Source organism: Pavona decussata, unplaced genomic scaffold, assembly GCF_977016875.1.
Source record: "Pavona decussata unplaced genomic scaffold, jaPavDecu1.1 SCAFFOLD_87, whole genome shotgun sequence".
Taxonomy (NCBI): Eukaryota; Metazoa; Cnidaria; class Anthozoa; order Scleractinia; family Agariciidae; genus Pavona; species Pavona decussata.
This window is the reverse complement of record NW_028145504.1, coordinates 5,676,130-5,703,570: the sequence shown is the minus strand read 5'-3', so window position 1 is coordinate 5,703,570 and position 27,441 is coordinate 5,676,130. Positions and strand designations below refer to the sequence as shown.

The following is a 27,441-nucleotide window of genomic DNA, read 5'->3' as shown; positions in this document are numbered from 1 at the left end:
GTTCTCTGTCGTTACTGCGAGCGCGTTTATAATTGCGAATGGACTTCGTCCTTGATCTGGAGATCGCCACGAATTGCTGAACAGTTTTCCTCGCATCGTCAATAACTGGGTCTTTCGACTGCTCGTCATACTGGTTGACCACACAAGTACGCAAGTACATGGGTTGATCAGTTGTGTCACTGTTTGTCACGTCGCTAATGTTGTTCGAGTTAGATTGAATTGACTTTCGTGACTCATAGCTTGCTAGGCTTCGTAATAACTTTGATTAATTAACATTGGCATACTTTGACAGCTTCGAGGTCACTCTCCAAATAGAATTCACTTTTCAACTGGAATTTATTAATCCCCTGTGAGCTTTGGGGATCGACAGGGACTTCTGTCTTCTCACCTAGGGTCGATTCGACTTCGACATCAAGATTTACGCCTCGGTGAGTGGAAGGCGTTGCACAATCCTAAGTTACCGTGTACGACCAGATTTTAGATAAAAATAAACTTTCCAGTAAGTTCTTACAAACAAAACAGGAATTTTAGAAAAAGAGTGAGTATTTGCCGAGAAATTGGGACGTAAGCGATTTCCACCGGAAGTTAAATTTTACTTTGATTGACAGCGTATTGCTGCCGGTGTAACCACCCGTTGCGATAATTGCGCGAACGGTCTTTTTATGGTTTTGAACCCCTCACGTTCTCGCACTTCGAATATCTTGTATTTAGTGGAAGTACTTGTGTTTGTTCGAGTACGAAACTGAGATAAAAGAAGACAGTAGTTTTAAACTGCACTTTAAAGTAGGTAAAGGTCTTATAATCTTCCAGCGAAGCAAATATTTTGAGACGCGCCTGTTTCAATTCGCGAGTCAGTGAATCGCTCTTCATGAGCTTCCTTTTTTATTATTTGCTGAACCTTATCAGGTCACTGAATCTTGTGTTCGGGTACGTAAAACTAACAAGTCTCGGCAAGCGGAAACAAAACAAAAAAACAATTGAAAAATAACGCTGAGAATCATTTCCTATGCCTCTTGATCTTTTATCACGTCGGCCGCCGCTACAAGATAACTAGTAAGGGGAAAGTCGCCGCCTTTGCTTGTAGCGTTATCACACTGTGTACTGTGTTAGTGTATTAAATTTCCAAAGCGTTAAACGGAGTCAACTTTTTTTTAAAACGATTCCGTTTAAACGTTTTCGTCAAGCGTCACACGGATACTTGTTTCCTTATTTGCAACATCAATGTTTTGGAACGTTCATCAAGAGCGAATTTTCACTCGAACTTTCGATAAGCAATCTCGAAACTTCGCTTTTTTCGACGATATTTCGCTCGGAGTAGACTATATTCGCCGAATTTACGAAGAGTAGCAATAAGTTTCGTTTCGACTAAGACAATCCATGCGGTAACAGTGGTTCTCCGATAATTCCGTAGCGCTTTGTGCCGATAATTTTGCCCGCCTCAGCCGCTTCTTCCTCGGCCCAACAGCTTTGCTTGATGAGGTCGGCTTCAATCCCCATTTTGTTTTTCACATAATCATAACAGATTACAAAATCGATCGACAAACACTGTAGATATCCAACAAAATGGTGAAGAAAGTGATTACTCTGGAACGCAAGTACGTGCAAAACTGCGAGAAAATTTTCACTGGAGGTGACCGGAAGAAAAAGTAGCTTGCAAAATGATTGGCTAATTTTGCATAAATGCGTTAGGGGGCGGTACTTGTTTGTGTAGCGAGAATTTTTTTCAAACTTTTATTTTCGCTTGGAAAATTAAAGCTTCAAGTCAGTCGACTTTACGGAAAACCTGGAAATTTATTTTCTTGGAAAGCAATGAAATATTTTAATACCCAGTTCGATAAGCTTTAATTTGATATAGGATTTTGGGTATCTGTGATGTAACTGAGAGGTTTTACATCCATTAAACTGAAGCCACCCCTGAAGGTACAGGTTAACCTTAATTGTATCAATGTACATTTGCTGAGAATCTTTTGCTTCACCTTCAAAGAACACCATTTTCTCACTTCTTCAGACACTTGCTTCTAATGATGGAGAATGCAGCGATAATGCGTTCAAAGAATTGAAAACAGCCATGCAATGACGACCCACAGAAATCAGGTCGGTGTGTCACAACTTTCTAAGCCGTGTGGTGCTGTGATTAGCTCGAAATACTATCCGTCTGGCGATTGGTTAATAGATCGAGCTTCTGCATACTAGCAAGTGACGTGGGATTGGCTACACCGGAGTAAGTGATTCATTTGTCTACGGAACGCCACCATTACTCGTGGATGCTAAAGCATATCCACGAGTAAAAAGGCGTTTTAGAACCAAAGTCAAACCTTTTAAGACTGAACAATTTAAAACGTACCGAGTCCTATTTCCTAACCTAGAATCATATTTGAGGTTTCTCAGTGTACAATTTCCTTGGTCTCTGGCCATGATTATCGTGAAAAATTTAGAAACTATTTGACATGAAATATTTGAATACTTCCACACAGAGACTTTGTAATCTTTTCCAATTAGACAGTGGTTCGAGAATTTGTTCAACCTCGATTCTCTTCGGTGACATATGTAAGTATTCAAGGCAGCGAAATCGAGTCGACAGAGAAGCTAAACCTTTAAGGAGTGACGATAGATAGTTAACTAAACTTTAACCATCATATTAACAACGTGTGTAAAAAAGCAAGCCAGAAGTATTAATAACTCAGCAACTATCATATTGTCATTAAAAAGTGAAAACGACCTGAACAATAGCATTGGTACAACTATGTTCACCTCCTGTGAATCATGACAAGAGCTTAGGAGTTAAACCTTTAAATAATTAAGGTAGCTCTTAAAAGGAAATAAATGAAAAATGCCGGAATCCTCACCTGTACAGTTTTGTCCGTCTCCCGTGAATCCAGGTCTGCACGTGCAATAGAATGCCCCTTTGGTGTTATTACACGCAGCATCGCTACTGCAGTTGTGTGCTTCCGTTAGACACTCGTTTATATCTGCAATAAGTTGAAAAGCTTACAATGAAGGAAGAACAAATTCAATATGTTCAGCACAACGAATTCTATCTTTAACGATACAGAAGACAAATAGTAATAATAATATAATAATTTACCAATTTATATAGCGCGTATTTACATGTGCTGATCAATAGCGCTTAACAATCATGTGTTTAAAAGAAAACGAAAATACATTACCGTGAGAATAAAATAAACTAAGTTACAAACTATAAAAATACTTCTTAAAAAGATAGGTTTTCAAGTCGAGATTTAAAACTGTCAAGTGATGTTGCTTGACGAAGCTCCAAAGGTAGCTCTTTCAAGAGTTTCGGAGCTGCTGCTGAGAATGATCTTGCTCCCAATGTTCCCTTGGGATGGTATAGTATACATTACCGTATGTAATACTTTGCAATCGATAGGATGCTACCTACGTATGTGCGTATCTAATCTGCTTTCAGGCGCCACTTCTCAATCCCTTTCATGCAATTTCCATTAACGTCTTTCTTAAGTAGTTTGGAAGATACTTGAAATGATATTTCATACCGCCAAAGGGTTAGATCAAGCGACTTATTAAGGTGAATTTAAACTCTTGTAAATGTAACTGAAAATGTGCCTGAGAAGTGCAAAAGTGATACATTGTGTGACGTTGGGTAATTTGTTTTTCAAAAGTCACTCCCTGACTTTATTAACAGAATAGTGAATAAGTAGCGCATTGAGAGAATATCAAGCTTATGTCTCCTTGCTCACTTTCACATACGTTAAGATAAAATATTTTTCCTGAGAATTATTACATCACGGGAGTAAAAGTCTCATACAAAGAGCATTATTCTTAAGGGAATAATAAACAAATCATGGAACCTTAACCTGTACAGTTGTGTCCGTCTCCTGTGAATCCAGCTTTGCACGTGCAATTGAATCCTCCTTTGGTGTTGTTGCACACGGTATCATTACTGCAGTTGTGTGTTCCTGTCACGCATTCATCTATATCTGAAACGAGGTTAAATGGACGACGCTCGGCTCGCAGATAGTCAAAAAGTGCACTGTCTTGCTAATCATCGAATATAGCTGTTAAAATGGATAATGCTCGCCCGTCTTCAGCAGATAGTTAGGTCTATTAACTGGGAAAGTGGGCAAGTCAAAATAGTACCAGTAATTCCCAGGCCCAGGTTTTTTAAACAGCGGATGTGTCTATCAACAAAAACAACAGCAAACTTTATCCAGTGGATAAATCACTACCCACTGTATAAAATGGATTCCAACTATTGGGACCTATCCGCTGGATGAAGTTATTTGCTCTTTGAACAACTGAGGCCTGAAATACTGAATAATAAGGAAACGTAACTTGAAATTTTTCTTATTCCGTGCACTAACAAATGTAGGATAAATTTGATATTGGCTCTAATTATTCACAAAGTGCAAAAAAATTGTAATTATGCTCCAGAAGTGCTTTTTTTTTTTAAACATTACGCTCGTTTTCGCCAATAAAGATGGTGCGATGCTGTCTAAACTTGTGAGTTATGTAAAATAAACCAAAAAAAAAACTTGCTACCTTTGCCCGTTACGGAATGGACACTGGTTTTGACTTTTACTCCTTAACGTAACAAAAAGTGAAACTAAATTCTCCCATGTTTACCTGTACAGTTGCATCCGTCGCCAGTGTACCCTTGCTTGCAGGTGCAGTTAAATGATCCTTTGGTGTTGTTGCATATGGCAAAGTGGCTACAATTGTGTGTTCCTGATGCACATTCGTTAACATCTGCAGTTATAGAGGGAAACGCAGTTGAAGATAGATGAAAACCCAGGGAAAAAAAACTAGTAGACCATCAGTGTTCGTTTGGGAAATGAAGTAAATTAAATCTTATTTTTTTTAATTTCTGTACTAAATTACTTTTTGTTGAGATTTATGAGTGTTTTAGTCTTGCATTACCTAACACATTTTCGGTAAACATTATCAACAAGATTATCAATTATGAGATCTTCAGGAGTAGCAATTTGTCTGACGGAATTTGTTTGCGTCTTTAGTGTGTTAGTGATTCACGTCAGAAAAGTAAGAAAACGGTTAGAAAAAGGAATTGAGATAGAAGCCTTAAAAAGCAATAACATTTCACTTCCATGCATGGCAAATTATCCAATATTTGCTACTATTTCCACAAAGAACATGTTGGATTTCCAGAAAAAAACTACTAGATGATTGAGAAAATCCGCCCCCCACCCCCTCCTTACCCTCTTTGCAGTGTGCAAACATAAATCCAGGCGGACACAAACACCGATATCCTTTGTCTGTGAATCCAGATTGGCAGGTACCACCGTTATCGCAACGGGCCCTATCACAAGCACTCTAAAAAACAATAAAAATAAAGTATGAATTGGAATTTTAACATGAATCGTTGCCCGATAGAAAAATTTAGGAGGAGCACTCTAAAGAATAAAAATACTTTAAGCTTAGTATTCGCTTACAATTAAATTTTCAAAGGTACAAGTTTTTTTTCGAAGAGGACCCACCTTGTCAGCCGGGTAAGGGAGTTATCGAGGACACCACCTATCTCATGAACACTGCCTACCAAATTTTATTGAGTTTATACATAAATATTCAGCTAGCAAGAGTCAGCACTGCTAGATAATAAAACAATGAAAGCGAGGTTTAAACTGATCTTACTGTCATTTTGTTTACTTACGTCTGCCCCACGGTATAAGTAGCCCTCTGTGTTTACAAACTCCTCATCATGTCCTCGGTGAGTGGCGTTATTCAAGTCACATCTGTATGTTCTCATGGCACTTGCTGTAGAATTAAAATTGATACTGACGCAGTTGGGTTCATGGTAACATTGCAGTTCACAAGCATCCATGTCTCGGACTTTGACAGTGGTTATGTTGTGATTCACCAGACGCTTGTTAGCAAAGAAGAAAAAGGGAGGGAAGGCCAGTACACGACATTCATCTGAAAGATTTCAATTAAATTGAAACTGGTGAGACAAAAATTGCAAAGTGTTTTTTTTAAAGGATCTAGATCAAAAAAAGTTTGTGCTCACAGTGGTTAGGCGTTTTCAAAAAGCCTACGTGTTGAGTTTCTTGCCTAGACAAACCAAACGAGATATGCGTTAAAAAACTACAGCTGAAATAGTCAATCGTTGGAATGTCCTGCTTTGTTTGACCGTATTCTTTCACGTTTTTCTTAAGGTGTCGGGGTGAGTATACCTACCTTACCGGAAAATTAGAACAAGATGAAAAACTATCCCAGTTACAAATATAAAAAACACTTACACAGCCAAAAAAAACAAAAACAAAAACAAACAAAATGCAAAAAAAAAACCCTGAAAAAGCAGAAAATAAAAATGAAAACTAAACCAAAACAAAAGCAAACGAATACAAATTCCAATCCCAAATGCTGTATTTCAAATTGATTTAAACCTTTTAAAAAAGAAATTTGTATTAACTACCACCGTCGGGTCTGGTTGGGTTCCTTAGCTGGGATTGGTTTTCCGATAATGTTAGCCTGCCTTATTTTGCACTTTAAAACGACACAGCCTCTGCAAACATGTGTAAACCAAAGAGACTAGTTCTCCAGTGTAAATTTGGTATAGCATTTTGGCAAAGTAAATGATGATTAAGTCCCTCCGAAAAGAAATTTCACTGAAACGAACCGTTGTGTGCCCCTGTTGTTATGCAAACTAACGTTACTATTTCTGTCAAAAATATCGCAACAGTGTTCGACAATCATCATTTGCAGCGTTACTTTAAGAAAAGGTGGCATTGGTAGTTTGGGTGGTAGATAAATTTTAGGCTAGAATAATGATGTTTCTTTTTTTTTTCTTGAAATTTGTATCTTTGTCTCTTTGTATCGTTTGTCTGGATAAGTGGAAAATACAATTCCAGAGTTGGCTGGTTTAGCAGCCGTGGGATAACATACATTTCCCTGTATTTTTTTCCCGCGAACTATTTTTAGTAGCAGTTCACGGCTGGTTCGCTTTACAGACAAATGTATGGAAAGTTCAAAACACGATTGAACGCTTTCTGGCACAGCTACATCCCTCCAATTTGTTTTCCTAAAATCCTTTTCCTAGTGCTAAAAGTTTCCAATTGATGAATTTTTCAGAAGTGATGTTTTATGAAAGTAATTTGATATCGGATTTCCATTCAAACACTGTTATTTCAAGCCTGTTTGCCTACTCGTCAAAATGGCGTCGAAAACCGTGATAAGGCCCATTGCGCTGTGAAATCAATACAAACACCACAACAAGCGGTAAGGGTAAAAGGCTGAATGAGTTTGCGGAATGGTATGTGGCATGGTGTGCGGAATGGCATAATTATGCGAAATACGATTTACGCGGGGAATAAATTAATTGAAGAGCGCATCCTGTTTTCGCGCCAATTTTATAAGAGCAGCAGCTTTTTTGATGCTGCGGACTCTTGCTAAATATTAACAACAATTCGAGGGTTTGGTCGTCTGATTGTTGATTTGGAAGAAGTGAGGATAAAGAAAGCGATGAAAACTGTTTATAGTTTTCGCATTCAAGGGACTATGAGTAAATCCATAGTAAATTAAATTTCATGTTCACTTTACTTCATGCCACTTCGGTTGACAAAAATAACGTGGCAGCGTGAAGTCTTCTCAGGACAAAGATTGATCCTTTACCGAGGGCAAATAATAAACATTTTTTTTCTTTTTTTTTTAAACCCTCGGTAAAAGATCAATTCTCATCACCTGTATGCTCGATCAGATTCATTTATCATGTGCGGGAAAATGAACAACAATTTGACCAAAATCCAATTGTGATAAGAATAGTTTCACAACCTTTCACACAACCAGTGTCGATAATTAGACACCATACTTGTCATCTGCTTTTTTGCTCCAGGGCTTTTTCGCTTTTAAATCTCATTTTAGGTTGGGATATCTGGCACTGAAAGACATTAATTAAAGACGGATATGTTTACTTCGATAACGCGTAACTGAACTATAGCTTCCTGAATCACCGTATTGAATAGCTAGGTAGCTAGCTCAGCAGCTCAACAGTGTCTTGCGTACTCGTCGCTCGACGAAAATGTAAGGTGAGAAAAAGTAGAACATATTTTTCTCATCATGAGTTGTACAAATTGTAACCGTCAAAGAGTCTGATAAAATGACCGAGTTTAAATTTAAAATTTCTCACATAATAGTTTTGGCCTTGGACTGATGTTATTTCTCCAGTCTGGTGTTACTTTTTGTCTAGGCTAATCGCTGCCACGTTCTTTTTGTCAACAAGAAATTTAATTTATTCTTTTTTAGTTCCTTGAATGCAAAACTTCATCAATTTCTTCACTCTCACTTCCTAACCAGCGATCAGACATGTTCTATCCCAGGCGTATATTTTCTAATCCTCGATCTGTTGTTTGGTTGTTTAATAGTCCGCAACATCGAAAAAACTGCTGCTCTTATAAAATTGGCGCGAAAACAGGATGCGCTCTTCTATGGTCGTCCAAATGTTTCAATATTCGCTAAGTTGTATTCGCTGTCGCTAAATTGTTCATTCGCTGTCGCTAATACCTATTCGCTATCGCTAAATTGTACATTCGCTGTCGCTAATACTCATTTGCTATCGCTAAATTTCATTCGCTTTCGCTAAATTACATTCGCTGTCGCTAATACCTATTCGCTATCGCTGATATTCATTCGCTCTCGCTAAATTTCATTCGCTGTCGCCAAAACTCATTTGCTATTGCTAAAACTCATTTGCTATCGCTAATACACATTTGCTACGTTGACTTTGCTGTTGCAAAATTCCAACTTCGATTCGCTGTCGCTAAAATTCATTTGATGTCGCTGAGTGTTTCCATTTCATGCGCTAAAAATTAACTCAGGGTATCCCCACACGGGAAAGTTTGTGGAAAGCCGCTAACCGCAGATTTGTATTCAAACGCATGTGAGATCTCACGATGGCCGACGAAAACGTATGGAAATGCTCTTCTGAAATTAAAATTTCAGATTTAGTTCGCTTCTAAGCCGTTCCTCAGTGAAAAGCTGGAGCTAGTATACGAAAAGGCTTTCTCTGGGGCTTTGTATGAGCTTAAAGTTTGGTTCATGGCACCATCGTGCTTCGTCGAGGCGGGAAAATACGGGACTCTGTAAAAGATGGATACGGACGGGCGGATGCAGACGGCGGACGGCGGATGGGGCTTTAAAAAAAAACAGATGAAGAAGAAGAAAACAGGATGTTGATACTGTTAAATTTATTGGTTAATTGTCACCTTTTAAGAAATGCTAGCTTTGGCTATTTTTTTTTAATTTGAATTAATTTATATCTTATTGTCAGTCAAAAAGCGAAAACGCCGTAGAATTTTTCTTCTCGTTTTTCAACCAAATCAGTTTGCAGTGGAACTCCGTACATTAGTACAACACACCATCCAGCAAAACAACACGTTCACATTCATGAACAGTGAAGGGATAATCTGATTAACGGGAAAAGTACTGTACGAGCTCTTGTTAGGCAACAGACAGATTGATACAAGTTATTAAAAGATTATTTTAAGATGTCCAAAGATTTATCTGCGTAGGATTTGCGAACGTATCATTTTCTTCCCTTTAAATTTGCACACAAGCGAAGTTTTCCTTACAATAGGGGGACTTTTTTGATCGGTTTTGTGTCTTTTCGGTTTTGATATTCATTGCGGATTTTGGTTGTTTCCTTTTTTGAACATTTAGTTTTTTTACCTGACAGAAAAACAGGTTTTTTTCGGTCAGTTTCTGGTTTTTCCCAGTTGCCTCGGCGGCGGCCTTCAGTCCCTAGTTGTCAGGGGTCGTCTTCTCCGTGAACTTGGTACAGTCGAACCTCGGTTATCCGGACTCGTTGGGACTTGAATGAATAATCCGGATAATCGAAAATATGAATATTAATGAGACAGTAATGTAACTGAGAAACGAAATAAAGTAAACAGAATTTAATCGTGAATAGACTTTTAAACTTGTCTAAGCAACCGGTTGATGCTTTGAAGCTTTCGCGATCGGTCGACTCCGCTTTCAACTGCGCTGAGAAATGTTTCGCTTTCTCCTTAAGAAGCGGACCTGAAATTGGTGTTCCACTGCTGAATAAACCGAGGAATACTGGCTTTTCTAACTCGTGATCCGTTCCTCTACATCAGACATCTTGGTAGAACGTAACTCTTTCGTGACCGCAAACGTCCAAATATGGAACCCATAAAATTTTCCCAGAGAAAAAAAGTGACATTTTTTCAAGCACGAGAAGTTCATGTTCGTTTCAGCGAAGGGACCGCGAAAAAAATCGCGATCTTTAATTCGTCACGATTGTTCAAGACATGCTCTGCTCTAAATTAAAACTGGAAAGGAAACGTCGCTTGTGTGCAGATTTCATGTCTTGGGAGGAAAATGACACGTTCGCAAATCCTACGCAGGGAAATCTTTGGACATCTTAAAATAATCTTTAATAACTTGTATCGATGTGTCTGTTCGAACAATAACCACGATTTCCAATCTATAATGCCTAACAAGAGCTCATACATTACTTTCCCGTTTATCAGATTATCCCTAGCCTCTCACGCAGTCGTTTTTAGTGGGAGGCTAGATCATCCCGTAACTGTTCATGAATGTGAACGTGTTGTTTTGCCGGATGGTGTGTCGTACTAATGTAAGGAGTTCCTCTGCAAACTCAGACTGATTTGGTTGAAAAACTACCGTAGTCTGAAATGTCAGCCGTCTCCTCCCCCTAACCCACAGGGGTGGGTTAGGGGGAGGAGACGGCTGACATTTCAGACTATTGAAAACCGAGAAGAACCATTCTTTAGCGTTTTCGCTGTTTGACTAGCCTCCCACGCAGACGTTCTTAGGGGTTCGTCACGCGTTCCTGCCCCACGAACGTCTGCTGAAACGAACAGCCACTTCCGTTCGTCGGCAAATTGCCTTTGTCTGAACAGACCAATCAGCATTGACTCATTATGACAAGTAAAGCCAATCCCATACTGCGAAACAACGGAAATCATCACCCGTGGAGATATTTTCGCTTCCGGACGTGCATATGCGATTGAAATTTTTCCTTCCACAACACCCTGCATTTTCTTCAGCGATTTCACTTAGAGAAGCGGTATGAATTCCAAGATTGGAAGGTTTACGAACACATCGGTTTTCTTCTGCGCAAATTGCACTATGACTTCTCTTTGATACGCATTCAACTCCCTTATACCAAACGTTTGGCACACATGACCAAAAACCGCCATCATGTCTCGGGTAATAGTCTTAATATCAAACACGAGTTTACCCAAAGTTGGGAAACGGCTCCTGATTGGTCCGCAGTCGACGAACGGAAGTGGCTGTTCGTTTCAGCAGACGTTCGTGGGGCACGACGAAGCACGATGGTGCCATGAACCAAACTTTAAGCTCATACAAAGCCCCAGAGAAAGCCTTTTCGTATACTAGCTCCAGCTTTTCACTGAGGAACGGCTTAGAAGCGAACTAAATCTGAAATTTTAATTTCAGAAGAGCATTTCCATACGTTTTCGTCGGCCATCGTGAGATCTCACATGCGTTTGAATGCAAATCTGCGGTTAGCGGCTTTCCACAAACTTTCCCGTGTGGGGATACCCTGAGTTAATTTTTAGCGCATGAAATGGAAACACTCAGCGACAGCAAATGAATTTTAGCGACAGCGAATCGAAGTTGGAATTTTGCAACAGCAAAGTCAACGTAGCAAATGTGTATTAGCGATAGCAAATGAGTTTTAGCAATAGCAAATGAGTTTTAGCGACAGCGAATGAAATTTAGTGAGAGCGAATGAATATCAGCGATAGCGAATAAGTATTAGCGACAGCGAATGTAATTTAGCGAAAGCGAATGAAATTTAGCGATAGCAAATGAGTATTTACTATTAGCGACAGCGAATGTACAATTTAGCGATAGCGAATGTAATTTAGCGATAGCGAATGTAATTTAGCGACAGCGAATACAACTTAGCGAATATTGAAACATTTGGACGACCATACTCTTCAGTTAATTTATTCCTTGCGTAAATCCTATTTCGCATAATTTGCCATTCCGCACGCCATTCCACATACCATTCCACAAACTCTTTCCGCTTTTACCCTCACCGCACAACAAGTTGCGAACGATTTTATTCGAGAAAACTGAATGTGCAAAAATTCCTATCAACATTAAAGTAATTCATAGACTCTGAAGAAAGTGAAACAAAGTCTTTAAATGACGATGAAATTTTTCAGTTTTAAATATCGCCGTTGAAAGCCGTAACCATATAAAATTTGAAAAAGTTGACTGTTTTGTAAATCTTATTATCGTAATGCTTTCTAATCAGAGTCAGAATCCAGTACTTTTAGCCTTTTGTACCTCTTTGGAGAAAATTTTACTTCAACTTCTTGGATTGCCAATAACAGCGCCTGTGAAAAGCGACATCGCTTGTTGGTGATTTTCTGCCGCCGAGCTAGCTGAAGGAATTTCAGTGGAGCATTTTCCAACTTGAGATGAATTCGTTTTCTCTAAGTTATGCACATTTCCGGACATCACAGTTCACTCAAAGTACGAGACATTTTTACTTGCTGTTTTTCAGAAACAACAGAATAATTTGTCACACTTTGAAGATTTTCATGTCCCGACAGTTGAATAATATCTGTCGCTGGGATGTCTTTGTTTGTTAAAGTTTGGATCATTGTTTTGCGATCGCTATGGTTCTTTACATTGGGCCCCAGCCCGGCTTTTTCTGCGATTTTTTTTTTCATTAATGAATTTAGCCTGTTCACGACAACGGCTGACTTTTTAAACCATGGTTTAGAAGAATCTTGTTTTTTACAGTTATTTACTGCTAGATAAAATGGCGTGTTGTTGTCATTAATTTTCTACGACCTTTTCTCCGCGTAGAATTTGTAAACAGCAACGGGATCTCTTTCACTTCTCTGAACCGAAAACATTTTCGGTTTTCTTTGCTTGACATCTCTAGGATTTTCTCAGGTTCGAGTCTTAGTATGCCTCTCAGTATACTCTAAAAATTCCTCGCCATTAGTAGTTTGGCGTGGTTCCACAACATGTCTCTATGTTCCTCAACCACCTAGCTAGACCGAAATGGACTGTGTTGTTGAACCAAACTGTATTCAGTAGAACCTCAGGAGTTGACTTTCCTAACAATCCTTTGTCGTACAGCAGTTTTACGTCTTCTTCTGTGAAGGGAACTAAAGCGTTTGGTTTATCGCCTTTGCCTTTGCTTCTTGAGATCTCTTTGTTTTGATTCTAATAAATACCGTTCGTGCTTTTTCAAACTCGACGTCTCTCATAATGCTGTAGCCGTAATTCTTCTTCCTTAAAGGGGAAGTATCATGGGGATTAATTGACCCCTTTTGTTAAAAATGGTGAAATAAGACCTTCACTTTACTACAAAACCATTCTAGAACAATGAGAGGAGAAAAGTCAACTAAATTCTTGACAGGAACGACTTGTGATTTGTTCTAGAACATTTTGGAGACAAAAATACGAGAACTTGAAAAACATTAGCCTGATATTTTTCAAGTTTCAATCCATTGTAACCTACTCTGTCCCTGGCCAGAGGCACTAATCGGCAGTTTTCTTGCACTGGGGTTATAATTTATAACAAACCTAGACAACTATTTTTTTGTTTCTGTTGTCAGACAAACATTTTTGGGTTTTGAAATTACATCAAATTTTCTTGATACTTCCCCTTTAAATTGCCCCTGGGACGAAAATGTCATTTTCCATCTTTTTGTATTTTCGTGTAGAATATGACCTTCTTACTCATGTTACCAAATTTCAATCCTTTACGGCGATTGGAAGGTTTTTTTTTAGCTTTTTATTCGAGATTTCACGGCCGCCATTACTTGGCCTTGTTCCAGAAGTTAAGGCTCAAATTACAGGAAGGGACGTCATTGGCTCGACACGAAAAATTCCACATGGCTAATTTTCATATGGATTCTACTTCATAAACTGTATTCTGCTGTTATTTAGTTCGCAACAGCAGAATACAGTTTATGAAGTAGAATCCATATGAAAATTAGCCATGTGGAATTTTTCGTGTCGAGCCAATGACGTCCCTTCCTGTAATTTGAGCCTTAACTTCTGGAACAAGGCCAAGTAATGGCGGCCGTGAAATCTCGAATAAAAAGCTAAAAAAAAAACCTTCCAATCGCCGTAAAGGATTGAAATTTGGTAACATGAGTAAGAAGGTCATATTCTACACGAAAATGCAAAAAGATGGAAAATGACATTCTCGTCCCAGGGGCACTTTAAAAGCAAAACCGGCATAGTGAGCGGAAAATAACTAAGGAATATGAGGTCATGTCTTCCATTTTCCATACCTTTTAAGGTATGACAGTGAGATGGACTATCAAATTCAGGAAGTTTGAAGTATTTGAGTCTTTTGAGTGCAAAACAATAAGAATCTAACAAAAAAGTTTTGTTTTGTTGAAATCCAGCTGCAATGGATACCCAACTGTCGAAAGTCCCCGGTGCATAATTTAGATTTTTACTGAGCTTGTTTGTTAATTGAAGTCTACATCGTCAAGAGACAAAAAAAATTGCCTCAGTAATTTAAAACATGCCAGGTTCGTTTTTACAATAGTGTCAGCTTAGAAAGAGGCGTTATCACGGTTTTCGACGCCATTTTGACGAGTAGGCAAACACGTCTTGAAATAACAGTGTTTGTATGGAAATCCGATGTCAAATAATTTTCAAAAAACCTTTGCTTCTGAAAAATTCATCAATTGAAAACTTTTGGCACTAGGAAAAGGATTTTAAGAAAAAAATGGAGGGATGTAGCTGTACCAGAAAGCGTCCAGTCGTGTTTTGAACTGTCCTAACATTCCCTTTATTTTTTTCCCGGGAACTATTTTTAGTAGCAGTTTACGGCTGGTTCGCTATACAGACAAATGTATGGAAATGTCAAAACGCAACTAGATGCTTTCTAGCACAGTTTCATTCCTCAGTTATTTTTTGTAAAATCCTTTGCATAGTGCCTAAAGTTTCCAATTGATGAATTTTTCAGAAGCGATGTTTTATGTAATTATTTGACATCGGATTTCCATACAAACACTGTTATTCAAGACGTGTTTGCCTACTCGTCAAAATGGCGCCGAATACCGTGATAAGGCCTATTAAGTTTTGGGGTGAAAAGGAGCAACGAAACATAATATTGGTATTATTGGCAAAATACTGGTAATATTGGTAAAATGTGGTGATGGAAAGTTAATTGTCAAGACGACGACCAAATCAGCAATTACCTGTCGTAGAGTTTTTTTCCACCTGTCAACAGAACTCCTCAATATTTTGGAAAATATTTTTAACCTGTTCGTATTTTAATGAAATTTAGGTTAACAGCAGGAATTTGTCAACTTAACATTTCTTACAATCACGATAAAGGTATTTCAAGATAGGATGCACTATCGTCGATACTTACCTGTTTCTTTTTTAATACTGAAATACGTCTAGATCGAGTCATGCTTACGTGATGAAAAAATATATCCAACGGGTAGAATATTGCGTGAGTCAGTTTAAAACAGCTAATAATCTCAACAACCATTCTGGTAAAACGTAACGATGAAATAAATAACAAACCATTGCTGCTAACTCAGATTTGAAATTATGACATAAAAACTTGCTATACAAGTTTGAATAATTACGAATTCCGTTTTTGAACCATATCGATTTGAACAGAATTTTGGGTAAAAGTCGAGTATATTACGGGAACTCTTAAACTGAATTATTTCGCGACTCTTTACTTTCCAAAGGAAAAAGAAGGAATGAATTTTGAAACGTGATTTCTTATTAACCATGAAGGCTCTGCTATATCGCAGCTTTCTTCTCTCAATTACGCAATTGGTGCCAAATTTTTCACTGCAAAAGGCAGAAGCTGAAACAAAAATAAGACAACTGCCAAAAGATTTGAGGAAATGAAACTTACCATCCAAGCAGGCGGAAACAACTCTCAATGATAAGATCGTTAGAAAAACGTAAAGCTGGGGCTTTCCAGAATCCATGATTTTCTTTTGTTTCTATAGTAGTTGCACCGACAACTCGTCGGCTGCAAATGTTGATTTTTAAAAGGAGAATTCTTGTCGATAGCAACTTATTGTTCTCAGCACCAGTAGAGTTTTAGCGTAGTTTAATTTGAACATCGTACCTGTCATTTTAAGCCAATGGTAATGCGATCGCATCCAAACACTGGTTCTTCAATCAATCATTACCTCCAATGTTTCTGAATTTGTTTTTAAAAAGTACCCATGTGCATAATTATGGCACCAGAACAGGCAACCACTATCGATCGCATTCTTGTCGAAAAAATCTTAAGCAATTTACAGTCCTTTACCAAGGTCCCAAAATCTGGAACTCTCTCCCAATATCAATTACGTCTTCATCTCAAGAGATTTTTCACCTTCAAGAAAAAAATGTTGCAGCTTTTATCTATAAAATTGTAACATTCGCCATGCTTGTTTTCAAAGTGCAGCCTTATATAACAATGATAACCATAAAATTATGACTTGAATACAGTGTTTAAAATAGTGATGAAGAAGAGTGTCTTTCCGTTTTTCCTTTCCTTTCTATATTTCTTATTTTACTCTTAACTTTTCTTTTTGCAAAACAAATTCGAAAACAGAAACAGCTGTCTTCCTTCTGACATCCAAACAAACATCTTGAAATAGCTTCGTTAAGTTAGCTAATGACAAGTTCCTGTTTGCAACTAATTATCATCATTTATTTATTTGCCTTACTAAAAAAGAAAGAAGAAATGATAGAATTTACAATAATGGCGAGGAGACCTCAAGACGCCACCAGGCTTATAAGAGAGGCCACCTCGGCTGTCATTAATAAATAGAAAATATGGTGCTGCGTAAGTGCGGCTTGGTCAATTCGTGATTTTAAAGCATGCTCGTTCGTGTATACAATAGAGCTTACAAATTAGTTCTTTCAGGGTCAAAACAAAATTGGTCAAATTAAAACGACAAAACAAACGTGTAAATGACGTGATTGTTTTTTCACCTGTTAAAGGACTCCTCAGTTTTTTGGTAGATACATCTATGTAGGAAATGAATCCAGTGTTTTTCGCTTCTCATCAGAATGAAATGTAAGTTTACCGCATGAAAACTAAACTGACATTTCTTATTAACACAGTTAAGGTATCTACAGAACACACCGTGCAGCATCTTAGGTCTTTGTGCTACATTAATTAGCTGTTTGTGTGCCAATTTAAGGCTGCTATTTGTCTTGATACCTGCTTACGTAACGGTAATAAATCCACTAGGGGAAGAATATGGCGTGAGTTCACGAACAGTTATTGTCAACCCCCTCGTACACATGAGTGGAATTTTTCTTAAGTCTCTCACGAATGGAAAATATACTTTTCCAGTGGAATCTATTCGTGTCCAATGGATCCAAAGGACTCCATCGGAACGACTTTCAACCCCCTCGTACAATATGAGTGGAAATTTTTTAAGTCTCTCGCGAATAGAAAATATACTTTTCCAGCAGAATCTCAGTTGGTGTCCAATGGATCACCTACTCTTAATAGGACTTTTCACCAAAGTACTTCCGGTTTTCCAATGCAAAGCAAGGGGATACGACTGGAGTCTATGCAAAAGGTTAATTAATTAAGTAGACATTTTTGGGAGAGAATTTTTGGCCCAAAAGGCAGATAACGCCACAACGGGGACCGGTGGAGATAACATTATAAAAACCCGTAGCATAATGCAGTCACGTACAAGAGTTTATCACCATTTATCTTACCATTTGACGAGTAACCGCTGACATATCCGGCGCAAAAGAGGCCGAAACAAAGAGAAGCAAATATCATGGACATGATTCAATCCTGTTAATCAGAAAATACAGAAAATCACACAAAAAATGCTTTCATTGCTACGACAATATACTCACTCAGTTGGCAAATATTAGTCCAAATCTTTTAACCTCAACGTGATGTCACAAACTGGTAAATAGTAGCGTAAAAATGTATCCCTAAATTAAAAACATAGGGCTTTTACAAAACGATTAAAAAATATGAAATTTGTAAGTTTACATTGAGCACCCTAAAGATTTCTTCCTACATATTTGATAAAAATCTTACTGATTAAATGCCCTTTTTGTAACTTATCTCAAGGGATTGACAGCTCTTCTACCATAAATTTTCGAATAATTAATTCTAAGGCTAAAGAATACTCATTTGATAAGCGGCAGTTTGATTTAAGAAAATTTCTTCATACTTGGGTTAACTCTTCCTGTTTAACCAACACCAGGGTTTACTGCTTGAGTGACTCAAGAGGTGATTTTTGTATGTAACTGAGGTAGATAGAGGGTTTTGTGTTTCTTCACGATTGTCCTTTCATTTTATAAGGCTTTCCCGTACCGTAAAACATTTCTCTTAGCAACGAAAACCATTAAAAGCACGAGATATGTATAGTATTTATAAATTTTTCACAGGATCACATAATAGCGCTCTCGTAGGTTGTTCCAAGAGACCACGTTATTGACCGATAAATTGGTAGATTCACTATTTCAAAATAAAATAAATTTGAAAACTTTACCATGAAAGGGCGAGGCGTTATTCTAAACACCGTGACGGGAACGGAGAACACGTTTTCTTAACTGATATCCTATTGAAATGTTTAATCGAGTGAACACTTACCTCGCTGAGCTTATGCTTGTTTGCCACTCTACTATTTCCCTGACGAGTTCATAGAAAACAAATCGAGTAACAAGAGAAAGAGAGAATAGGCTGTCGTTTATAATAAAGACTTGACAAACAAGTTTGTCTATATATAGGCCCACAATAGTGTTCTTATGCGTTGATCTTAAAGAACTATAAACGTTAAAAAGGACTGGGGCTAGCATGAGTGAAGCTTAGACGTGTCTGCGAGAGCTCCGCTCGTTCTACCCAACAGAATCAAATAGACTTCGCCAATGGGTGACTTTTATTCGTCCGGAAAGCGAAAATCAAAGCCAAGAAGCGCTTCAAGTTCGTCAGAGTCCAAGTCACCTTTAGATAAACGTTCCCGGGAAACGGTTGACTCTGAGACCCAGGACGAGCTGATAGAAGTCTTTGTGGACGAACCACGAGGAGCAAACGAAGGTTCCGTTGCGTTAGATATGGCTTTGGATGTGACGACTAAATTGGACGAAATATTAGCCAAGTTTGGCAAGCTCGACGCTATCGAAGCCACTCTGATTGAACTACGCCGGAAAATGAGCAGTGTTGAGAGCGAAGTTAGTAAATTAAAGGATTTGGATAGTCCCTCTCGATAAGTCGTGATTCGAAAATGTTTGATTTTTTCTTCAAATGTTGAGGTAGTTCCTCAGGCCATGGAATTTGTAACTGCTAGCTTGCATAGCAGTGTTTTCCTTCCTCCAAGCTAACACGAGAAGCCAAACGAAAAAGGAAGGAATGCGGGGGAGGAGAGCTATCACTTGGAAAGGAAAAGACTGCTAGGCTGGCTATGTAAGAGCCAATCACTGGTAGCTTGAACATACAAGAGAGTTATCCTCGGCCAGGAGCCCTGCCCAAGCTTGCTCCATATCTTGGCGCATCGGTCTGTATCGCTGGCCTCATTCTCCTCCTCAGAGTTCACGCGGTTATTTAGTTGTCGAGCGAAGGGCGATTCAACAGCTACCTATGATGAATAACACGAAGACCAACACGATTGAATCCTACGAGTCAACTGCTGACCAAACGATGTTAGGCACAGGGTCAGAGTATTACCTCAGTTCTTTTTATGTATCCGGTGAAACGTAAAAGAAATAAATAAAATAAGAAAAGAGCTCAATAAGTTTACTGTGTATACGGGAGTTTACTAAATCCTTTTATGATTTACTAAAAAGGTTTCAATTAATTTTGAAAGGAAGTATATGGCGACTGGCTGGCGCTGTGTTTCTTTGTTTTTTTTAAAAAATGTGTGTAATCCGGAAAACCAATTCACCTATTGGTTCCCTGAAAGTTTTTGAGTATATGGTAAACTCACAGACTCGCAAAAAAACTTATCAGCTTTGACCTCTCAAAGTAAAAAAGTTATCTTATACAGACTTTTCTTATGTTTTTACTTCAGACCACGATCAAAGCTATCTGCAGTTGCGAAGCCGGAGCCAGTTGGCACTAGACACAAGAACGAGACATAGAAGGAGCATTACTACTGAATATTGTGGTAAAGACACACTTTTTATTTTGTCATCACATCTGTGTTCTTGGTCCGATTAACATTTAACTTCTTCATTAATGTTTATTTTTAAAAGACTACATCTACAGCAATTTCTTTACTTTCACGAAATTTTCAGACTGTCAATATTTGAACACAGTGTGGCTGTCGCAGATGCTCATCCGTTAGCATGGAGAAGGGATGAAAAGTGCGGGTTTGCCTCTTATGCCGTATATGAAATCGGACCACTTGTAGACATTCCCTGCCCCAGACCGACAAGACCTTGAATATGCTCGTATCACATGGGGTGATAGGACATAAGACCACACATTGACGTTGGTCAGAAATCCAAGAAACGACTGGCCAGAGTCAAAGCCTGTTCCAAGTCCTTCTTGTTCTTGTCCCAGCACCAAAGATCCCCCGGCCTTGATTGTGTAGCCTCTCTTGAAGTATATGCTGTGGTGATGCAGGAATCCGTCTTTGTAGAACTTCCACGCACCATCACTGTTCCTCCAAGTAACACAGATGTGATGCCATCTGCCATCATTAGCTGAGAATCCTGATCTCCTGTGAAAGGAAACGTGTTCCATGAGCAGTACAAGTTGTAGATTTTACTGTGGCTAATGTAAGATACCGGGACAGGTTTAGAGAGGAACATGAAGATTGGAAATTTGACTACTATTGTTTTTCCGACGGGATTCGTGATCGACGGAGAACTTCTCAACATCAGTCCAAACTCTCACATGGGTGGTGAAGGCTGACGAATCCGGAAGACTTCACACTGCTTAAAGTAAAGCCCTTTTAATAATATAAACCCATCCACCATTTAAGGTAAGAAAAAACTTGTAAATTTAGCCCCGTTCGAGAACTCCCTACCATGTTCTATGTAAGTCTTTTAATCTGAAAGACATGGCGGGGAGAGATAAAGGAAGAGGACTACCCAAGTAGAACCTAATGTTTGGTTCATCAACAGAGTTGATAGCTAAAGCTAAATTGGTCATCCTAAAGAGATTCGAGTGCTGACGTTTCGAGCGTTAGCCCTTTGTCAGAGCCATGCAATCAGGGAATTGTGGGTTGTTTGTAAGTAGAACCCCACTAACTCAAACTCAATCCCCGCTCGAGCAAAATCCGGTTTCTTCTGGACTTCAGTTACCCCATTTTTCAGTCATTTACCATCTATTAGCTTACTGGAGCTTGGTTAACTCGAACTAATTTTACTTTCCGTCTGCTCAAATTTACCCCAATAATTTGAATTCTATTTTAAAACGACGGTAAGTTAACTTTAAAATGTCAGAACATACCTTATTGACGTTTCGAAATCTTTAATCTTTATTGCCGAACGAGTGTCACATTGTATGGAAACGTCCTTAACTAGATCGCCAAAAATTCCCAAACAAAGTAACTCGTGATTGTGAAAAAATGATAAAACTGATAAGGTATCATTTATTAACAGCAAATTTGTGACTGAAAAGATAGACGGCTTTGTTTCTAACTGTAAACAAGAGCAAATTTTAGTTTTCAAGAAATATCAAAGCGGTTTACCCCCCCTCTAGCCTCCTTACAACTTTTGCTGACTCAAGGCAGGTCCGGGGAAGGGGGTACTCCCCTATATAAAGGTATGTGCCTCCCTAAAGGGTAAGGTTTTCGAGCCGTTTTGGTCTGAAAACGGGTATAGATTTTGACCATTATGGTGTTAAGTCGGGCGTGGTTTTCAAGGGAATCACGAGAGCGTATAAAGGTATTTGTCTTTTTAACTCCAAATGAATAGTAGAGAAAGAGAAATATCCAAAGTATATCATTCGAGCTGAATTTTTGGTTGAATTTTATCAATTCTTTTTTACGACAGGTCTGAAAACGGATGTGGAAAATGACATGTTTTGGTCTGAAATAGGGTCAGGATTTGGAGAACCGGGTGGCACACCCCTACCGAGAATTACGAGGAGTTCCGCCCACCCGGGATGCAGGAAGACCAAGCATGCTTTCTGCCCCGTTTCTAACCTGCCCTCGCCTCTAATATTCAGTTGAAAGTCCCTGTAGTTATACATAAGCAATTCATTGTCTTGTCCTGGTACAGCGTAACTAAACGGCGTTCCATGGTTATTCCTGTCACTTGACTTCATCCAAAAGCACAGGGTAAACTGTCTTAAGCTGCGCATGCCCCAGATGTTGGCGTAATCACTGACTCCTTTGCGCGGGAAATGGAGGGCAAAATCTGTACGACAGAAATGAAATTAACTTCATGCAATTGTTACCTCTCAGTATGAAGTATATATAGCTGGGATTTACTGTAACTTCTGAAGCTTTCGTAATATTGATTCAGGGTAGAAAAATTTTTCACTGTTTGCCGCGTTGTTTCCTGGAAGAAAGGTAAGCAAATGGCGACAACAAACAGCAACAAAGCCAAACCCTAAGCGTTAGTTAGTGAAAATGTTGTTAACTTTACTTATCTACATATGTTTAAAGGGACTTTGTCACTTATTTATCGTAGTAACACTTTAAATCCACGCTGAATCCAAAGGACACTCTTCATCTTAAGCCGAGCCGAGAAATAATGACCAAATTTTCTTCAAAACCTCTATTCTAGTGCCTGAAACAATTCATAATTTCGATCACGGATGGACACTGGTGGAAATCGTACCAATATGAAAACTGAGTTGCGTTGATTTCATTTCATTTGTGATTGGAAGTAATACATATGTGAGCAAGATATTCAAGTATTTTTGGGGGGAGAGATTTTTTGGTCGAAAAGGGATACCTTCCATGGCACTGCCTCTTTAATATCGGGCCCCGCCGGATGAACTGACGTAAATTATAAGGGTGGACTTAACACTATAAGAATCCACAGCACTATACAGTCACGTATAAGAGTAAAAGAATTTATTACTTGCCTGGTGGCGAGTAACCGCTAACATATCCGGCGCAAAAAAGGCCAAAACAAAGCGAAGCACACAACATGGACATGATTCAATCCTGTTAATCAGAAAACATAGAAAATCACACAAAAAAGCTTTAATTGTTACGACAGTATACTTACTCAGTTGACAAAAAAGGACGAGTTCTTTAGGGGGAAGAGCCATTATTTTTTATGAAGCCCAAAAAGGTAGAGTTAACAGAATTTGGGCAAGCATTTGAGTGGGGAGAGGGGGGAGACGGGGGGGGGGGGGGGGGGGTCACAAGTATTTGTGTTCGAATACGAATATACAAAAAGTTCAAGAACACCAACATTTGTTCAACAGTGAGTCATTGATGCTGACAAGTAGGTACTCATATTTTAATGTAAACATCGGTACATATCTACATTGCACGTATCTGCATTGTTTAGAGTTTGTTTGATCTAAGAACTGATGAAAAGAAAATCAGGGCAGTGCCTAGTCATCATCGTCAGAGCTTTCAATCGCCTTCATCAGTTGCTTCATTAATTGACTCACATCAGTTCCGTCATCTGCTGCTTCCATAAAGCCTTTCACATCAGTAGTATTTTATTCAGTAGCAAGAGCTTTCTCTGTCACTTTACCTTGGTCCACCATTCTTAACCGTTAATTTGATTTGTTTTGCGTTAAGTGTTGTAAGAGTTTCCACGTTTACTTCATCATTAACAGTTATACCTACATCTGCTGATATCTGTTGAACCATCTGTTTGAAATTTATCTTTTCTCGCTGTTATTTTCCTTTTTTTCGTTCTCCTTTTTTAAAGTCTTATTTTCTATTTGTATATGTGATAACAATTTTCCTTGAAACATATCTCTTCCGTGCTCCTATTTTTCATTGAGACTCTCAAAAATAACGCCAACTTTCTTTCTTAGTTCTTCTACATTAGTTTACATTGTTCTCATCAAAACATTCAGTACACTCCTTCCCTTGCTTTAGTTTTCCAGATTTTGTAAACAGATCACTGAGGTGATCTTTGATGCCTCTTTCTTCAGCTTCTTTTAACGTAAGTTTTAAGCTGCCCAGTTGTTCGAAGCCCGATTAAGCTAATCCTGGATTAACGTAAACTTTAATTCAAGCTTAATAACTAATCAATAAAGCCTTCTTCCAAAAGAGTTTTGGCCCTCAGTTTTGACTTAGACTTATCTTTACCTTAAACTTGAAATTAGGCTTTGAAAACTTTTTAAAGAGCGAGATGAAAACCTCAATTAACTTTTAATCGCAGATTAGCGTTTTAAAATCGGCTTCCGAACAACCCGCCCCTGTGTGTTTGCCCTCAGAATACTGAATCTAATAGTATTTATGTGTGTTTGTGGAGGGAAGGGGCAGGGTCGTATAAATTTATGTAAGGAATGACAGAGGGGCTACATTTATTTCTGTAATAAACGTGGCGAGGGTCTTTTAAAAACATGCACATCAAAACAAAAATACCCCAGCCCTCCCCCTCTAATATTTATGACGGGTCAACGTATTGTGACAAAATGGCAAAAACAAGCTATTGTGTATCGTTGATGGGAATGTTAAAAAACGATTAAAAGTTATGAAATATGTAAATAATAATCGCTGACAAAACCTGTAAAAAGTTACAAAACAAATATGGACTATTTGAGGTGATCGGCGGCCAGAAGGGCAATAGTGAAGGTACACTGACAGAAACAGAAAAATTTATAAACTACTAAGCTATAAATTAAAGATGGCTTTGCTCTGAATCGAGTGTTTAGGCCGGCTTAAGGTATTTTGTAAAGATTGTTTTGAACACATATTAATTACAATCAAGTTTAGATTACTCCAGCTCCAGGTTTTTCCGTTGAGATCTTGAAATTTTGTTCAACTTGTCTGGATCGATCTCTCTTATACCGTTCCTTCAGGTGGCTTCCAATCATCAATGTTTTCTGTTCTTCAATGCGCTGAGCAGCCGTCGACGTGTCAGTAGCCGACACAATCTGTATCTGAGAAGATCTCTTCAAGTCCATTTTGGTAGCAGAACTTCGTTTATAAAAATCTATTAAATATTGAACAAGTTATGAAAGAGTGAAGGGGTCATAATATTTATCTACGCACTGCTGATCTACAATGGGAGGCTTCCCTTTCTTCGGTTTAATTAATGTCGACGCTTCCGATCTTTGAAACCGAGGCCACACTAAGTTGCCTGTGCACTACATGAACCAATCTTTGATCTTAAAGGTAATTTTTTCTTTATCTCTTCGTTTTTTGATCCAGAACAGTGGTTGGCTCATTCTTTTGGTGCTGCATAAAGTACGCAGTTGTACGTCATTATATCAAAACTCACACTACCAGCACTAGGCTTCAGAGAGTGTGTGTGTGTGTGTGTGTTTTTAAAATTTCATTGTATTTTTCCTAAATCCAGCGGGACATTTAGTCGGATAAAAAGCCTTAAGTATAAAAATTCACTCATACCAAATTGGCCCCCGGAGTATGACACGTCAGCAGAAAAGCGCGCTTCATGTGAATAACTTTGATTTCGTTGTTTTTCGATTCTCCTTAAGTCACAGGAATCACCAGCATCAAGAAATTCTTAAGTCCATAAATTGCTGTCAAAAGACAAAAAGCAAAAATAGACCGACAAGCGATAGCATCAAAACTGATATATAGCGACAAGAGAGGATTGTGTCGGTATTTGTTATGTATCTGATGTATTTTAATCAGGTTAAATTTCTTTCCAAACTATACTATACCATTGCAAAACTAGACGTCAACCTAGAAACTAGACGTTGGAGCAGCTTAGGCCATTTACACTTGCCAGTTTCCTGCATACTGCAGCTTTAAGCGGGCTAGTTTCTGAAGGAAAAGTCGAGCTGCGTCGGCGAAGAACTAAAAACGAATATTCGGTTCTATCACTGACTTATTGGATTCGCAGGACAAGCGAACGAAATTGGCGAAAACGTCAGCACTCGAATCTCTTTACGGTGGCTATACATGAGCAAGTTTTTCTCGACAAGTTTAATTTTATTCACAAGTAGCCTAAAGGCTAATTTACATACCCCGCTCCGCTCGCCGGACTCGCCAATTTTTCTTTTCGCTCGATACCCCGCTTGGGAGCCTGTTCACAGACTAATCTGCATGTGAGCCATATATCGGCAGCTTCTTTAGTCCTTTCTTTCTTAGTCGCCAGTTTAGAATATCTTTGTCTGTTAACTACTTTTAATTAGTCGGTTCAGTGTTAGGTCTGCGTCAAAACAGCTTTTGAAACAACCAACAGCGGGACGTCTATTGTTTCCTTGGTTGTGAACCGCATCTGATTCAAATTTTTGTATAAATTTAAAAATTGTGCTGCCGGCCCTTGGTTTGTTTGTTTCACTGAGGCTAGATGTCGGAAAATTTTGTAGACTGTAATTACCATTATTTAAAACATAGATCAGCTGATTTTCTTTCCTATAGTTAGGAGCAGAAAATCTGAATCGACATTTGAAGTAAATTAAAAGTTTTCAATGTGATCTTAGAGTACCCGTAGTAGAGTGAGGGGCCGAATTCGAAGCGGCAATGTTTAATTGATTGATCAGTAAAATACGCGTACCCAGAAAAAAACTGTATAAATACCTACGTTCGAAGCCACTCAATTCTTCTGTTGTCCAAGAGGAAACAAACTCAGTCTAAACAATAGTAGAGAGATTGTTAGGTATATCAGCTACACACACACAAAAAAAGATAATAATCCGGACAAATGAGAGACCTTACACTGTTAGCCAGTGTGTTGAGGATGAGTCATACGGGAAGTTAAAGAATTGCTGCGTATATTGTTTTCTTATTGCATACAAACGTTGTTCTCGTCAGATCAAGTTTTGAGATAACGGCATATCAATTTGATCCTTCCTCTTATTCTAACAAGCAATACTATTCGCTAGAAAGATGTCAACTGTTATCGCCAAACGTCCAATTAAAAAGCCTCTTCCATAGTTGTCTACTTCCGTGTCAGCTACAAGTTTTATCGGTCATCTCACGAAACTTATCAGTATAAGGGCGATTCTCAAATAAATCAGAGGATCGTTTTTCACACTAAACATGTGTCACCAGAAAGAGTCGACCGGCATGAATAAATGAAACATGCACAAACACCGAGATCATTACAAACGATGCTCTCACACGCATTTAAGAGATACATCCTATTAATTGCGATTCTTTAGAAAAAGATGTTGTACTCTTGCGGAATATTTTAAATCATATTTTTGATATTTACACAACGGAAAAACATACAAGAACACAGCAAGTGTCCAGTGTACGAGATTTCGATGTCAAATATCCTTACAAAGTATTTTCGTCAAAACAAAGTAATTTGATAAACACATATCAAGTAAAAACTTTAGATCCCGGCAAAGCCATCAGTTAAGGACGGTGCCTTCTATTGTTACTGCGCATACGTTCTGCGCATCGCGAGATACTCGGATTTCCTATAGGTGATGCTTACTAATACAGG

General features: G+C 38.5%; 3 protein-coding genes across 7 annotated transcripts in view; 1 reads left to right on the top strand and 2 right to left on the bottom strand.

The window, feature by feature from the left end:
- Window positions 1–15,996, bottom strand: part of LOC146475013 (uncharacterized) — a 40,517-nt gene extending 24,521 nt beyond the window's left edge. For 2 of the 3 annotated variants that reach the window (XM_085116755.1, XM_085116756.1), the window contains exons 1-6: window positions 15,866–15,996; window positions 5,645–5,907; window positions 5,193–5,307; window positions 4,603–4,725; window positions 3,834–3,956; window positions 2,847–2,969 (exon numbers count right to left, since the gene is read on the bottom strand). In XM_085116755.1, the coding sequence (XP_084972881.1) occupies window positions 2,847–2,969; window positions 3,834–3,956; window positions 4,603–4,725; window positions 5,193–5,307; window positions 5,645–5,907; window positions 15,866–15,941 (823 nt within the window). In that variant the 5' untranslated portion in view covers window positions 15,942–15,996. The remainder of the gene's footprint in view (window positions 1–2,846; window positions 2,970–3,833; window positions 3,957–4,602; window positions 4,726–5,192; window positions 5,308–5,644; window positions 5,908–15,865) is intronic. The other variant, XM_085116757.1, reaches the window with a different exon arrangement.
- Window positions 1–27,441, top strand: part of LOC146475009 (V-type proton ATPase subunit E-like) — a 164,751-nt gene that overhangs the window by 98,468 nt on the left and 38,842 nt on the right. The gene's annotated exons all lie outside the window — the stretch shown is intronic.
- On the bottom strand, window positions 20,088–26,782 carry LOC146475012 (neuronal pentraxin-1-like). 3 transcript variants are annotated; one of them, XM_085116786.1, is made up of 5 exons: window positions 26,706–26,782; window positions 26,568–26,620; window positions 22,970–23,051; window positions 22,080–22,293; window positions 20,088–20,648 (listed from the first exon to the last, which is right to left on the bottom strand). In XM_085116786.1, exons 3-5 carry the CDS (start codon window positions 23,040–23,042, stop codon window positions 20,267–20,269), a joined length of 669 nt encoding a protein of 222 aa, XP_084972912.1. In that variant the 5' UTR covers window positions 23,043–23,051; window positions 26,568–26,620; window positions 26,706–26,782; the 3' UTR covers window positions 20,088–20,266. The 3 variants fall into 3 exon arrangements, with proteins under 3 accessions (XP_084972912.1, XP_084972914.1, XP_084972915.1); XM_085116788.1 differs by having other exon boundaries at window positions 26,572–26,620; XM_085116789.1 differs by lacking the exon at window positions 26,706–26,782 and having other exon boundaries at window positions 26,568–26,647.

What these genes read in the sequence shown, in the direction of transcription:
- LOC146475012 (XM_085116786.1), bottom strand. Translation starts at nt 23,042, where the DNA reads ATGTCCATGTTGTGTGCTTCGCTTTGTTTTGGCCTTTTTTGCGCCGGA. An exon ending in TAGCGGTTACTCGCCACCAG is followed by an intron (nt 22,294 to 22,969) that starts GCAAGTAATAAA and finishes TCTGTCGTACAG; the next exon opens with ATTTTGCCCTCCATTTCCCG. An exon ending in AATATTAGAGGCGAGGGCAG is followed by an intron (nt 20,649 to 22,079) that starts GTTAGAAACGGG and finishes TTCCTTTCACAG; the next exon opens with GAGATCAGGATTCTCAGCTA.